Consider the following 14,886-nt stretch of genomic DNA (forward strand, 5'->3'; position numbering starts at 1 on the left):
CGAGAACCCCTAGAGCGGGCAGGGTAAGAGATCATGAGAGCGACCGGGTGCACCCTGTGCCCACTGGACACAGACCGCTGTGTCTGACCCTTGACTGCCGCTGCCGAGGCCCAGCCTCCTGCTGCTTTCAGACGAACCCAGGAGACTGCAGCGGGGCTGAGCAGGGGGTCAGGGCGGACGCAGAGGAAGGGGAAAGCGAGGGAGCTGCTGGACGGAGTGCGGGTCAGGCTTTTTACTCCAGGAATGGCCCTAATCCATCTCTACCCCCCCGCCCCCCGCAGCTTTCCACTCATGGTTGCTCTTCAGCTGAAGCTTCAGCTCTCCACCGTCCCTACTTTCATCAGGCGGAACACACCCGACCATCTGGCCGGGTATCTCCGCGTGGTGTGTGAAGCTTTCCTAGAATAATGGTTTGAATTACTTTTGTAAAGCAGCAGAACCCTCTTTCCATATTAAATCTTACTTAGAGAAACAGTATGAATACAGCTGTGGTCAGACATCATTAACTACAACATCATAAATATTTATCAGGCTTTTATAACCTCCCAAGCGCTGTGCTATGCACTTGCAATGTATCTTCTCATTTAATCTTTATTACAATGCTATGATGTGCTGCTTATAAGACAGGATTATTTCTATCCTCATTTTAGAAATGAGGTAGCTGGGATAGTGGTAAAGAACCTGTCTGCCAATTCAGGAGATGTAAGAGCCCCGGGTTCGATCCCTGGGTCGGGAAGTTCCCCCGGAGGAGGGATGGCAATCCACCCAGTGTTCTTGCCTGGAGAATCCCACGGACAGAGGAGCCTGGCAGGCTATGGCCCACAGGATTGCGAAGAGTTGGACACGACTGAGCGGCCGAGAACAGCTGGGAATGAAGGTGACGGCTAGCACACGGCAGAGCTCGGGTGGATGCAGGCAGTCTGCCCTCAGCGCGGGTCCTCATGCTGCGGGCGGTCGGGCAAGCCCGGCCTGGAGTCCGCCCGCTCCCCTTCCTCGTTTGACGGCAGGGGCAGCTAAGCCTGAGCCTCCTTCCTCCAGCTCAGGAATTCAGATGATTTACCAGGTTGCTGTGTGATGTGATTTAAGAAATATTGCCCTGGTTTCTTCTCCGGAGCAAACCACTCTACAGAGCCCACCTTCTGCCAGGTTGATTCAGCGTGAAAGGGGTCCTTGGCCAAATGAGTCTTCAGATGCAGAAGGAAGTGACAGTCACACACACACACACAAGGGTGTTGTATGATTCCATTTACATGAAATGTCCAAGACAGGCAAGTCTATAGAGAGGAAGTAGACTGGTGCTCATCTAGGACTGCAAGACTGGGGAGTCATGGGGATGGATGATTAATGGCTACAATGTTTTGTGGTTTTTTTTGGGTTTTTTTGGAGTGACGAACATGTTCTAGAATTGATTGTGGTGATGGTTAACTCTGTGAATACCCTAAAAACCATGACTCGTACCATTTACATTGAGGAATTGTATCTTATGTGATTTATAGCTCCATTTGACTGTTAACCCCCCCAAAAACAAAAAATAAAAATAAACAAAGCACACCTTAAAATTTTTTTCATGTGTTAATCTATTAATTCATCTCTGATCGGGCAGTCTGCAACACATGGGGGTACATGGAGAAACCATCTCCGAGTCAAAACGAATCACGACACAGCTGCTGGCAGCACCATGACCACTCTAACAGGGACACACATAAGGAGAGGGGTGAGCCCTCTGGGGACCCTGGGGAAGATCTGGCAGAGAAAAGGTACTGAGCCCAAAGCAGATCTTCCTGGGAGTCCAGCAGCAGGGAAACGCCTCAGGCAGCTGGGATGCCGTGTGGGTGATCTTGGTAGAGCCGATATTATGCAGAAGTTTAGAGCCATGGGAGCGCAGGGCTTGTTTGCCTTGCATGCCCAGATAATAGATGCTGTGAGGAGGACCCAGGGGAAGAGGGTTGCAAGATAAGCAGGAGCTTAATGATCCCATTCCTTGAATCATTCATTCACCCGTTCATTTCTTTTTTCAGAAAATACTTATATGGATTTATTTGGCTGTGCAGGTCTTAGCTGCAACAGTCAGGATCTTCCATCTTCTTTGTGGCATGTGGGATCCGGCTCCCTGACCGGGGATCGAACCTGGGCCCCTTGCATTGGGAGCACGGGGTCTTAGCCACTCAACCCCGAGGGAAATCCCCATCCATTCATTTCTTTCCCAAGCTCACCCATGTGTCAGGCAGACGTTAGGTCAGTGGTCTCTGGCTTGGCTTTTACAATTGCCTGCAAAATTAACAAAAACTGGTAACAGAGTCTCATCCCAGGGGGTGCCCTGAGTGTCAGGATTTTTTTCAAAGCTCCTCAGGGAGTTCTGATTTAGTCAATATTGAAAACCAGTAGGCTGCCAAATGGAGATAAAAAAATAAAAGAGTAAGGCAAAAATGGCTGAAGCACTTGGGGGTTTATAATCAACAAATGTTTTTTGAAAGCCTAAAAGATGGGTCCAAGGCCTCACGAAGTTTCAGACTGGTAGAAGCAGCAGGAAATAGGCGAGTAAGGGAACAAGGGACTCTCTCGTCACAACACAGGGTGAAGGGTGTGACCAAAGTGAAGAAGGCTGACAGCTAATAACGAGGGAGAGGAGGACGGCTCCCTGGATCGGCCGGTCGGGGAAAGGCTCTTTGAAGAGGTGACTTAAAACTTGGTTCTAAAGGGGAAACTGGCCTTGGAAGATCCACCAGGAAGTATGCTCTAGACACACACATGGTGTGTGCGCGTGCCTGTGTGTGTGTTGTTAAAAAGAACGGGCATGTATTCAGATCATATTAGGAAAGATGGAGCATGCTCTATGGGAGACAGTTGAATGTGTTTGTAGACTGTGATGAAATCAGCAGAGAAGGAACTGAAAGCTAAGGGGATGGCTGATGAAAGAATGTTCCGGAAGACCTGAGAAGAGAGGGACTCTGTCACACACAGAATGGAGACTGGACATAGAGTTTCTGGTGCCAGGACAGGAAGCAGCGCTCCCTCCTGCTAAGTTCCTGTGATCTCTGCTGGCAAAGAGGAGACTGTTTGCTGAAAAAAAGGTGGCGGGGAGCGGGCTCCGGGTTCTGAGGGGTGGGAAGAAGGACTGTGGAGTGGGTGGGGGGCTGACCAGGGCTGTGTACCAAGGTGTCCAGGGGTCCGGGCACGCAGTGCTGGGGCCAGTGGACACGGCATGCGCTGCTGTGTGGCTCTCATAGAGCACAATGTGTGGCTAGGGCTTTGGAGATGGTCTGACCCTGGCTGGACTGGGAAACGAACAAACTGAGCAGGAAAGCGAGTTAAGATGGAAACTGACATTAAAGTCGAGACCAGGACATAAACGGAGGAAGTGATGTCGAGGAGGAAAAAAGCAGAAGGACTCTGAGTCAAAAGCCAAACAAGCGTAAGGGGAAGAAGGGAAGGCATCAGAAAGGAGCTAGTTCCTTGTTACTCCATGATAGCCCTGCGCACACACAGTAAGGTACTTGCAAGGATAACAGTAGCTACTTTGTTACTCAGAAGAAAGGCAAAGGGTTTGACCTACATAACTTCATTTAATTCTCATAGCACATACCATAATCCCCATTTTACTGATGAGAAAACTGAGGCTTAGTGAGGTTAAATATATTGCTCGCAATTTATAGCTAGGAAAAGGAAGAAACTGTTATCTGTCTAATGAAGCCAACGCCAGTAACCACCAAGTCAGATCAACAGATACACATTTCTTGCTGTAGAATAGTCTATGACTCCTGCACCCTCTTGTTAAGAGCTGGTAACCTGAGCCAGTCATAGTAACCCATCAGGCTCCACGGGATGAAGTCCAAATCCCCTCAAGAGACAGAAGGTCAGAGTCCAAACCACACCCTCCTCTCTAGTCACAGCCTCCCACGCACGCCCTCTGTTCTCGCCTGCAGAAACTATTTTCAGTTTGTCAAAGGCATCAGGACAGCTTTTGGACATGATGCTGTCCGGGTCAGTGATGTGCTTCTTCGTCTTCTCCTGGCTGAAACCTTCCAGTCCTTCCAGACTGAGTGTGAGTATCAGCCCCTCTCCCCTTGTCTCAGTGGAAAAATCAGAGTGATGCCACTTTCCGGATCAGCCGTCTCCAGAGCATCTCCACAGACCCGCACCACAGCTGTCCTCCTCACACTAAAATTCCGGTACACTGACTCCTTGTTCAGGGCTCTCTTTATAGTCTCACAGCCCCTTCCCCTTCCATTTAGTATTTCACCATCTGGAAGGATCCAGAAAAAGGAGGGGAAAAGACTCTGATCAACACCAGTGATGGACTCAGAGCAGCCTCAGGGATCCCTGGGCTTGTTCCAGCACTTCAGAGTGGCCAGTCTGGTTCCCGCAGCATCCTTTTAGCAGCTAGCAAACAGGAGAAATCAGACAATAAAACAATGTAGTCTATGAACTCAAGATTATCTGTCAATATCCTTAACTTTTAACACTTTTTTTTAACACTGCCTAACACTTTTATAATCCAAAAATTAGAATGTTGAATAGTTATCTTTGCTCTATGTTATACATTGTAACTATAAGAGGTGCTTCTGTGTTATAATTCAGTTAGTGGGGTGGGTCACTCAGCAGGGAGATGGGTGGTCTGTGGGTACACCCAGGATGTGGTTGAAAAAAACCCCGCAGATTTCACTTTCTGGTTGAGTGATTGGGTAGATATCTTATTTTTCTGGAGCTGCTTTCTCCTTCTGTGTAGAATGGCAGTCGTAGGAGAGCCTTCCTGGCATTGTTTGGAAGGTCAAATGACAGGCTGATTGTCCAAAGCTCTTTGTCAACTGTTGCAAGCTTTAGGGAGAGTAAATGGGGGTATTATTTCCCGGAGTGTGAGAGGACTTTATAGGAGGCACTGCCCGGGTTTAACCTGGAAATGCTAATTCAAGGAACTCACCAACCGCGCGGCAGGAAAACCCGGGGAGAGACCGGGGCCGGATGCAGGAGCAATGGCAAGTCAGACCCCACCGAGTCTCCCTGAAAGAGAAACAGTAACCCGGCGCGTGGGGGTGGGGGCGGCGGCCCCGGACGCCCCGTCTGCGCCCGCGGGCCGCTCCAGGCAAAGGTCACGCGCGCGTCCTGCCGGAGGCCGGCTTCCAATGGGCGCCGGGGCCCCGGGACGGCGGCCCCGCGCGGGGAGGCCGGGAGGCGGGCGGCCGGCCGGGGGCAGGGCCGGCGGGGCCGCGCGGGGCCGCAGCAGCATGGGCCGCCGCGCCGAGCGGGTAGGTGGGCGCCGGGCCGCGCTCCGGGCCGGAGGCTCCGGGGGGCTCGCCTCCAGCCTGGGCGCCCGGGCGCGTCTGGGTTTGCAAACGCGTGCCCCGTTTCTGGAGACCCGGCCGCTGGTCCCGGCGGCGGCGCCGCGACTCCGGGCGATGGGCGCCCCGAGGCGCAGCGGGGTCGGGGTTCGCGGGGCTCCGTCCTGCGGCCGGCCGGGCGCTTTGTGCGCTACCTGCGGAACCAGGGCTTTGCGGGGAGGACGGGTTTGTGTTTTCAAGCCATCGGTTACGGTGAAGCTCTCGGGGGTCCTCCGCTTGGCCCCGGAGGAGACGCCCCCCGGAGGCGAGGGGAGCCCCTTCCACAGGCCGGGTCCGCGTCCCGAGCCGCGGGCCTTTGTGCCTCAGCCCGCGGCCGAGCGGACTTCCCGACGAGTCTGTGCTCTGGGAGAGGAGCTGGGGGCCGGGGAGTCCGGCCGAGCCGCCTCGGAGCCGGCACCCCGCGGGGCGGGGACGGGGGCCCCGGCGGCCGGGGTCGGGCCGCCGTCCGCCACGCGCCCTCGTTTCGGTTTAAAGGTTCACCGCCCCCGGCCGAGCCGCTGCCCCCCCGATAAGGGCAGGGGAAACCAAAGCCCCGCTAGCGCCCGGCAGGACGCAGAGGAGGCCGCCCCGGCGTCTCTGGAGGTCGTTCGCCTCCGGCCGGCGGGGCAGGGACGGACCGTCCTCCTCTTCGCAGTCAGTAGCTGTTTGTCGCGTTTCCGCGCTTCCTCACCTCAGCCAGTAGGTGTTGGTCTCATGTCCGCGCTTCCTCTCCTCAGCCAGTAGCTGTTGTTCGCGTTTCCGCGCTTCCTCACCTCAGCCAGTAGGTGTTTGTTTCCGCGCTTCCTCTCCTCGGTCAGTAGCTGTTTGTCGCTTTTCCGCGCTTCCTCTCCTCAGCCAGTAGGTGTTTGTTTCCGCGCTTCCTCTCCTCAGTCAGTAGCTGTTTGTCGCGTTTCCGCGCTTCCTCACCTCAGCCAGTAGCTGTTTGTCGCATTGGGCTGTCCCTCTGCTCTCTGTCTGTCTTCCTCTTGCGTCTCCCTGGGATACCTCATCTACCCCCTTGCCTTCCCAACTCCATACGTATCTGTAGCCTGTTCGGGTCTTTCTCCTAAATCCCACGCTTCTCTACAGCACCTCTCTGCTTTGCGGTCTCACGGAGCCCCTTCAAGTCCACCAGTTCAGACTGAGTGTCTCCTCCCCTCCCCTCCTATGCCCGCTCCTCCGCCATTGTCCACTGCTCAAATGGGGTCCCTCATTGTCCAAGCCAGACAGGACACAGTCACCCTGGACAGAACCATCATCCCCTTCCATTCATGACACCTGGTCAGTCCCCACGTCCTGTCCACTCTCCCTTCTTGACGAGTTTTGCGCACTTGCCTGTGTCTCCAGGCCAGCTCCCACTGTTCAGTATCAGTCAGGACCACCCCACGTTGACTCTGGTCCCAACTTTCTGTGGGTCTCACCTGAGACCAGTACTGCCCACCCCCAGGCCCGCTATCTTGTCACCATCCTGTATCAAATGGTCTTTCTAAAATGCAGTGCAATCACGCAGATCTTTTTGGAAGAGCCCACAGTGGATTCCTATTTTTTTCCTTTTGAGAACAATGTTGATGTACACGGGAGCTCTGGACTTGCCCTTTACCTCTGTCTTCAATGTGATCTCTTGGCAGTCATCCACTCCCTCTGCACGTATGATGCACGTTTGATGCGCACCGTATGCGTGCAGTGTGTAAATTCAGGCATGTGAAGCTATTTCCTCACCCTGACTTTCCTCCGTGTCCTTCTCTTGGGTCTGGTCTAACTTCTGTTTTATCTTAGACTGGGCTGGCAGCCCCTCTCCTGGAGACCACCCAGGCCATCATCTCCTTATTCTCCAGCAGGGTGGGTGGTCCTTTCCTTTTCTCCCAGAGTTTCCTCATCTCTTCTGTCAGGGCATTGACCATTCTTTGTTGCAAGTATCTGCTTGCTTGTCTCTCCTCCACTGGTCTGTAGGCTCCTCAAGGGTAAGATCAGCTCTGTCCTCGCGTCCTTTGAGCCTGATCTCTGGACCCAGGGGGGACGTGCAATGAGTTTATGTGAATTCTTGTACAATTCTGGTCAGTGACTATGATCTTCAGGCATTGAATAAGATGACAGTGATACAATGTATAATACAACTCGGTAAAGAATGAAGAATGAACATCCACCCTGATTATCAGGGACAGGTACAGTCTTCCAAGTATTTAACAAGTGAAGGTGCAGACTTTCTGGGTGTTTGAGATAACCCTGCAAGTTTCCAGATCCACCAGCTCCCTCTCCCATCCACCTCTCAATGATGTCTCCTATTACTCTCCTATCACCCAAGGTTGGGGAAAGTGGCATGAAACGCCTGTTGCGGTTTTACTTTGGCTTTGTGAAAGCAGAGAAATCATTTTCAGGGTAGAACCTGGCACAGGAGGAGGGTACTGAACACCAAGCGAGGTGGACTTCTTTTGTTGTTTCAGCTGCACAGCACGTAGGATCTTAGCTTCCTGACCGGGGATTGAACCTGTGCCCCCTGCATTAGAAGCTCAACGTTCCAACTCTGGGATGTCCAGGGGAGTTTCAAGGTGGGCCTCTAAGAGAGCCCTTCGATAAGCTGACATCAAAGAATCAAGCTGGCATGTTTTGACACCAGAAGCAAGGCTCCAAAGGGACCAGCAGATGAGATGTTTGAGGCCTGCTAGAGTGATGGAGGCTTTGGAGAATAGAGATGAAAAACTTCAGTTTGATTTTCTAAAGAAATACTTGCATTCAGAACTCTATAGACAGAGTGACGGTGACATTCTAATAGAGAGCTATTTAAACTGCAAATTGTTCTTTGAACTGTTTGGAGACACAGTACATTACTGTGAGATTCAAATATACATTACTTTTTAGAAAAAAATGCGTCATATACACCACATGGTGCTTTCTGTAAACTTTCAGGAGGTTCGTCCAAGCCTACTCTTGGGCCCCCTAGCGTGGTCATGAACCTCAGGTTCAGAATCTCTAATCAAAGACGTTATTCATTCAGCAGGCATTTGGGAGAGTAGATGGTGATCACCAGGAGCCCACTTCAGTCCAAGAACGTATCTTTTCTCTTTTGGGAGGGTCCCAGTGGACTGGGTGCCATTGAACTTGCAGTCGCAACACTGGAAGTCGTGTCCCTGCTCAAGCACTTGCGAGCTGCATGACTTTCTCTCTGAGTGACCGTTTTATTACCTATTGAAAAAGGATAACTAAAATAAAGTTTATGAAAGGATTAACATCTGAAACGTAATTATACGCACTTTACCTAATAATTTAAAAACTGTGATTTTAGGAAGGGCCCAGATCTCATCAGGTGCTCCTGTGTTAGAAGCATGCGTGTGGACTGGATCAATGACTGTCCAAACGCATTCACTAAAGCACAGCTGATCGACAGATGGACCTCTTTAGAAGGTGTGCTCCTGGGGTCCATCTCCATTCCTGTTTTATTCAGTATTATTAATATCCATGAAGGCATAACACACTACTCACATTTGCTCAGAGACTAGGCTTAATTAAGAATTAGGAATCCAGAAGTTAGCAATATATTGTAGTACACTTTGATATTTTGTCTTTGGAAGGAGTGTGCAAAACTAGATGCAAAATGTATTGTGCGTGCCCAAAATCATTTGCAAATTACTGTGTGTGTGACAGAGAGAGCGAGAGAGCGTGTGCTCGAGCACAAAAGAGGGAAAGTTAAAGTCAGAAGTGGTGGCTTCATATAGTTACGGGGTGGGGACTTAAACGGACAATAAAATCAATCATGAAATTTTCTGCTAAAATAATGTTAGGTTTTATTAAAAGAGGTGTGGAATATAGAACATGTAAGTCAATTGTCACTCTAATATGTGTTATGCAGACCACATTTAGAACAGTTGTGTCTAGTTCTGCATGCTAGATATGAACGTATTAGCATTTTTGAACACATGTATGTTTGTGGTGGTGGTTTGTTGCTAAGTTGTCTCCGACTCTTTGCAACCCCAAGGGCTGTAGCCTGCGAGGCTCCCCTGTCCATGGGATTTCTCAGGTAAGAACACTGGAGTAGGTTGCCATATATATACATTTTTTTGAGCACATATATTGAGTTGGCCAAAAAGTTCATTTGGATTTTTCTGTAAGATGTTACGGAAAAATTATATATATGTGTGTGTGTGTGCGTGTATAGTATGTATATATGTGTGTATGTGTATAAAGTATGTGTATATATACATATGTGTACATATATGTATACATATATTGGGTCGGCCAAAAATTTTGTTCAAGTTTTTCCATAACATCTTATGGAAAAATCCATAAAATCCATCCATACTGTAATATATACATATATATATATTATATATATATGTAATACACACACATACATTTATATATGTACACACTATGTTCCAATCACTGTGCTTAGATACTGATGACCATGGTGCTAAAAAACCAGACTTGTTTTCAGGGTGTTCACAGTATAGCCAAGGTGGTAGATGAATAAGCAGGGGATTTTAATTCAACGTTATGCTTGCTGTAATATGAGAACCTTAGATCCCTGAGAAACCACTTAAGGGGTTTTTAATTCAGGCTTAGTGGAATCAGGGTAAACTTTTAGAGGCAGTGATGTTTATATCGAAACCCAGAAGCGAAGTATGGGTTATCAAGGTACAGGTGGTGGAGGGAAGAAGGTTCCACGTGTAGGTGAAGTGACTTCAGTGGGGCAGAAATCCTGTGCAAGGGACTGAGGGAAGGGGCGTGCATCCAGAGTGGGGTGGGAGGAGAGAGTCAGATCAGAGAGGGGGGTGGGACGAGAACTTCCTGCTGTGAGGCTCTAACTGGCCCTCAGAGCAGTAGGGAGCTATTGAAGGTTGTCACAGTCAGTTTTTTGGAAAGATCAACATGGTTTGGAAAGATCAATCAGTTTTGGAAAGCTCAATATAGACAATGGGTTGGAGGGATAGTCAATGAGAGAGAGAGAGAGAAAGAAGGGGAGGGAAACAGCTTAGGAGGAATCGCTGTGGTATAAGCAAGAAGGGATGGTGGCTCCAGCCAAGATGGTTGCAGGCAGATGACAAGAGAGGGACATTTTCAAAGCTCTTTAGGAGCTAGAAAGCCAGGAGCGACACACTTCAGGGCTGCTGTAAGGACGGCTGCAGGATGTTTAACCTGCAGAGGAGTCCAGAGAGCCTCTTCAGCTGTCTCTACGTCTTCTCTCTCCTGTGGAAGAAAGGTTAGACTGGGCTTGTCTCTCCAAGATGGCAGCAGTGGGCCAAATGGCTGAGAGATACAGGGAGATAAATTTCAGCTCGGTACAATGAAGAACTTCCTGACAGAGCTGGTCCAAGGCAGTGTGATCTTTGTCACAGAGATATTTAAACAAAGGCTGATAAATATTCTAGGAAAAGTTGCAGAGGTAGGGTTGGGGTGGCCAAGGTGGAAAGCATTGACATTTCTTGTCAACTCCAAGATTCTAAGATTCTGGGTATGAAGTTCAGATACCTTACTTAGCTTGGCATTTAAGGCTCACTGTGACCCAGCTATCAGTCATATGCCCTGGTTTCCCTGTGTCTTTCTAGTGAATGCCTGTCACCTTCTAGTAGCTATTAAGAGCATTCAGTGTTCCCTCTCAAAAGTCTTCATCTGATAAATTTTTATGATCGTCCATCTCTTGACTCGGTATTCCTGCCGTGTCCCCTGGCATGCTGTTAGACACCCTAAGAGCTACTCACACTGGACTTCTGTTGCTCCTAGAGGAGACCTAGCATTCTGTTGCATGTTGGTTTACTTAAGCCATTTCCTCTGTCAGGAGTACCCCTCCTCTTTATATTCTAAATACCTTATTGAGAATATACTTTTTCATAAAGGCCTAACCTAAATGGGCTTTCCAGGTGGTTCAGCGATTAAGTATTCACCTGCAATGCAGGAGGCCTGGGTTCAATCCCTGGGTCGGGAAGATCCCCTGGAGAAGGAAATGGCAACCCCCTCCAGTATTCTTGCCTGGAGAATCCCATGGACAGAGGAGCCTGGTGGGCTACAGTCCACGGGGTCCCAAAAGAGTTGGATACAACTGAGTGACTAAACAACAAAAACAACTTAAATCAAATGCCAAGTCCTTCGTCCAGCTTTCTGATAATTTTATGAGCTGCATCATAGGCTAAGTGCTGCATCACGCTAAGTCGCTCAGTCGTGTCTGATTCTTTGTGACCCTGTGGACCGTAGCCCGCCAGGCTCCTCTGTCCGTGGGATTCTCCAGGCGGGAACACTGGAGTGGATTGCTGATAGTGCTAAGTATCAGTACATAATTATTTTTATATGTGTTTGGTTTTTTATTCTTTAATGGGAGTGTAGTAGCTTGACCATGCTGTGCCAGTTTCTGCTGTACAGCACGTGAATCAGCTGTATGCAGACATCTGTCCCTTCCCTCTTATTCGTCCCTCCCTCCCCAGCCCGTGGCTCCAGGTCACTGCAGAGCACCAACCTGAGCTCCCTGTGCTGTATGGCAGCTTCCCACTAGTTAACCTATTTTCCACCTGGAAGTGTATCTTTATACATATTTGATCTCCCTCTGTTATCCTCTAGAAGTCTAGTACAAAAATCTGTGAAAAATAGTCACCCAGTGGTATGAATTATACAATGTTTAAGGCAGTAACCTTACAGAAGAAAATTCTCGTTTATTAAAAAAGTCATATTTTCATTTTATGATGTATGCATTTTGCAGAAAAAATTTAATAAGGAGAGTAACAGGTAAAAAATTGTCTACAATCTTAGTACCTAGAGACCAGCATATTAACATGTCAGTGAATATCCCTTCTATATTCTTTTGTGCACATGTAGTCTTAAAATTGGAATCACGAGTATCCTTCTATAGCCTGCTTTTCAGTAAAACATACCAAGTGTTTTACTCCATGTCACTGTATGCTTTTCAAAAACATGGTCTTCCACGGGTGATGAATTTTGTTCCTTTCTGTAGCTATCTCATGCTTTGCTTAACTAACTTCTCCCGGTGGACGTCAGGTTGTTGCTATTTTTCAATATTGCCAGGAATGCTTTGATGACCATCTGAGATGTACATCTTGTTCCCATACGTCCATTCTGTGTGGGACATTTATATTTTGTAAAATTGCAAGACAGTTGATGACCAAAAACTGACATTGAGTTGCTTAGAAAACATGAGTTTAAAAAAGGGTCTAATTTAACTTAAAAGCTTCATTTCTATTCTATGTATTATAAATCTTTTGTATATGAGACTTTATATGTGTGTGCCTGTGTCTCCACTTCTCAGTCCTCTCATTTAATGGAGGAATCTGATTTTAAAATGTGTCAGTAATCATGGGCTTGATGTGGAAGTGAGACATAACCAGTAAATACATTTCTTGAATGAAGAATTGAGACTTTGAAATCTAAAACCTTTAGCATCTCTCTATCAGTGTGACACATTTTTATTTCCAAGCTAAATATAAGAAAAATGATGACATGTATGTTACAGGATAAAGAGAGCTCTCTGTAAAGAGAAACACTGCCTAATAGTCTGGTGTCTGGAAAAGATACGTGACCATGGTCTTAGATTTTTATTCTAAAGAGACTAATTAATCTCCTTAGACACTCAACAAGCAGGTATATCTCCACTGTAGAGTGAAATGTTTTCATCTGAGAAGTAGGTCTTGGTTGGGAAACACTGCGAATCGGTTTGGTGGCTTTTTAACAAAATAAATCAAAGATCTTGTCATGGATTGAATGGTATCTGTTCCTCACCCCTTGAAGTCCAGACACCTAATATTGTTGCTGCTCCTGCTGCTAAGTCGCTTCACCGACTCTGTGCGACCCCATAGATGGCAGCCCACCAGGCTCTGCCATCCCTGGGATTCTCCAGGCAAGAATACTGGAGTGGGTTGCCATTTCCTTCTCCAGTGCGTGAAAGAGAAAAGTGAAAGTGAAGTCGCTCAGTCATCTCCGACTCTTTGCGACCCCATGGACTGACTGTAGCCTACCAGGCTCCTCCATCCATGGGATTTTCCAGGCAAGAGTACTGGAGTGGGATGCCATTGCCTTCTCTGCCTAATACTTGTAAATGTGACCTTATTTGAAGATAAGTTCTACATTCATCAGTTCAGTTCAGTCGCTCAGTCATGTCCGACTTTGCGACCCCATGGGCTCCAGCATGCCAGGCTTCCCTGTTCATCACCAACTCCTGGAGTTTACTCAAACTCATGTCCATTGAGTTGGTGATGCTATCCAGCCATCTCATCCTCTGTCGTCCCCTTCTCCTCCTGCCTTCAATCTTTCCCAGCATTAGAGTCTTTTCAAATGAATTGGCTCTTCGCATCAGGTGGCCAAAGTATTGGGGTTTCAGCTTCAACATCAGTCCTTCCAATGAGTATTCCGGAGTGATTTCCTTTAGAATGGACTGGTTTGATCCCCTTGCAGTCCAAGGGACTCTCAAGAGTCTTCTCCAACACCACAGTTCAAAAGCATCAATTCTTCGGCACTCAGCTTTCTTTATAGTCCAACTCTCAACATCCATACATGACTACTGGAAAAACCATAGCTTTGACTAGATGGGCCTTTGTTGGTAAAGTAATGTCTCTGCTTTTTAATATGCTGTCTAGGTTGGTCATAGCTTTTCTTCCAAGGAGTAAGTGTCTTTTAATTTCATGCTGCAGTCACCATCTGCAGTGATTTTGGAGCCCCCCAAAATTAAGTCTGCCATTTCTTCCCCATCTATTTGCCATGATGTGATGGGACCAGATGCCATGATCTTAGTTTTCTGAATGTTGAGTTTTAAGCCAGCTTTTTCACTCTCCTCTTTCACTTTCATCAAGAGGCTCTTTAGTTCTTCACTTTCTGCCATAAGGGTGGTGTCATCTGCATATCTGAGGTGATTGATATTTCTCCCGGCAATCTTGATTCCAGCTTGTGCTTCTTCCAGCCCAGCGTTTCTCATGATGTGCTCTGCATATAAGTTAAATAAGCAGGGTGACAGTATACAGCCTTGATGTACTCCTTTCCTGATTTGGAACCTGTCTGTTGTCCCATGTCCAGTTCTAAGTGTTGCTTCCTGACCTGTGTACAGATTTCTTAGGAGTCAGGTCAGGTGGTCTGGTATTCCTATCTCTTTAAGAATTTTCTATGCATATGGATTGGCTCAAAGGTTCATTTGCATTTTTCCATTACAGCTTATAGAAAAACCTGAATGAACTCATTGGCCAACTATATATAAATAGTTGAGAGAGAGAGAGATTTATTATAAAAATTGACTCACCCAAGGATGGAGGCTGAGAAGATCATTAATGTTTTGTCTGCAAGCTGAAGGACCAGAAACTGGTGGTATAATTTACTTTTAGTCCAAGGAATTGCAGGGCTAATGGTGTAAGTCCCAGTCTGAATCCCAAGGTTTGAGAACCAGGAGCACCGATACTGAGGAAGGAGATGGATGCCACAAATCAAGCAAAAAGAGCAAATTCACTCCTCCTCCCTCTTGTTTTCTGTTTGAGCCCCAGTGAATGAAGTGGTCCAGATCAATATTGTTGAGGATAATCTTAATCAACCAATTCAATTGCTCAGCTCTTCCAGGAACACCCTCACAGACACCTGGAGAAATGTTTTGCCA

The 14,886-nt window shown here is 47.9% G+C and overlaps 1 protein-coding gene and 1 long non-coding RNA gene across 28 annotated transcripts in view; one reads left to right on the top strand and one right to left on the bottom strand.

Annotated features, from left to right (window-relative positions):
- The first annotated feature begins 1,565 nt into the window (after window positions 1-1,565).
- The window catches only part of ENPP2 (ectonucleotide pyrophosphatase/phosphodiesterase 2), a 132,413-nt gene continuing 119,092 nt past the window's right edge, over window positions 1,566-14,886 (top strand). For 14 of the 27 annotated variants that reach the window (XM_081504880.1, XM_081504844.1, XM_081504847.1 and 11 more), the window contains exon 1: window positions 4,673-4,973. Coding sequence is in view for 25 of the 27 variants with exons in the window: in XM_081504859.1 (XP_081360985.1) it covers window positions 4,898-4,973 (76 nt within the window). In the remaining 2 variants the exon portion in view is untranslated. Of the gene's footprint in view, window positions 4,043-4,672; window positions 4,974-5,164; window positions 5,244-14,886 lie in introns of those variants that run through there. The other 13 variants (XM_081504841.1, XM_081504866.1, XM_081504843.1 and 10 more) reach the window with 4 other exon arrangements.
- On the bottom strand, window positions 2,428-6,091 carry LOC145511486 (uncharacterized). Its single transcript, XR_014057894.1, has 3 exons — window positions 6,007-6,091; window positions 4,919-4,998; window positions 2,428-4,380 (listed from the first exon to the last, which is right to left on the bottom strand). It is a non-coding gene; the product is annotated as an uncharacterized LOC145511486 (long non-coding RNA).

Source organism: Giraffa tippelskirchi, chromosome 6 (assembly GCF_054371585.1).
Source record: "Giraffa tippelskirchi isolate mGirTip1 chromosome 6, T2T-mGirTip1v1.2.pri, whole genome shotgun sequence".
Lineage (NCBI taxonomy): Eukaryota > Metazoa > Chordata > Mammalia > Artiodactyla > Giraffidae > Giraffa > Giraffa tippelskirchi.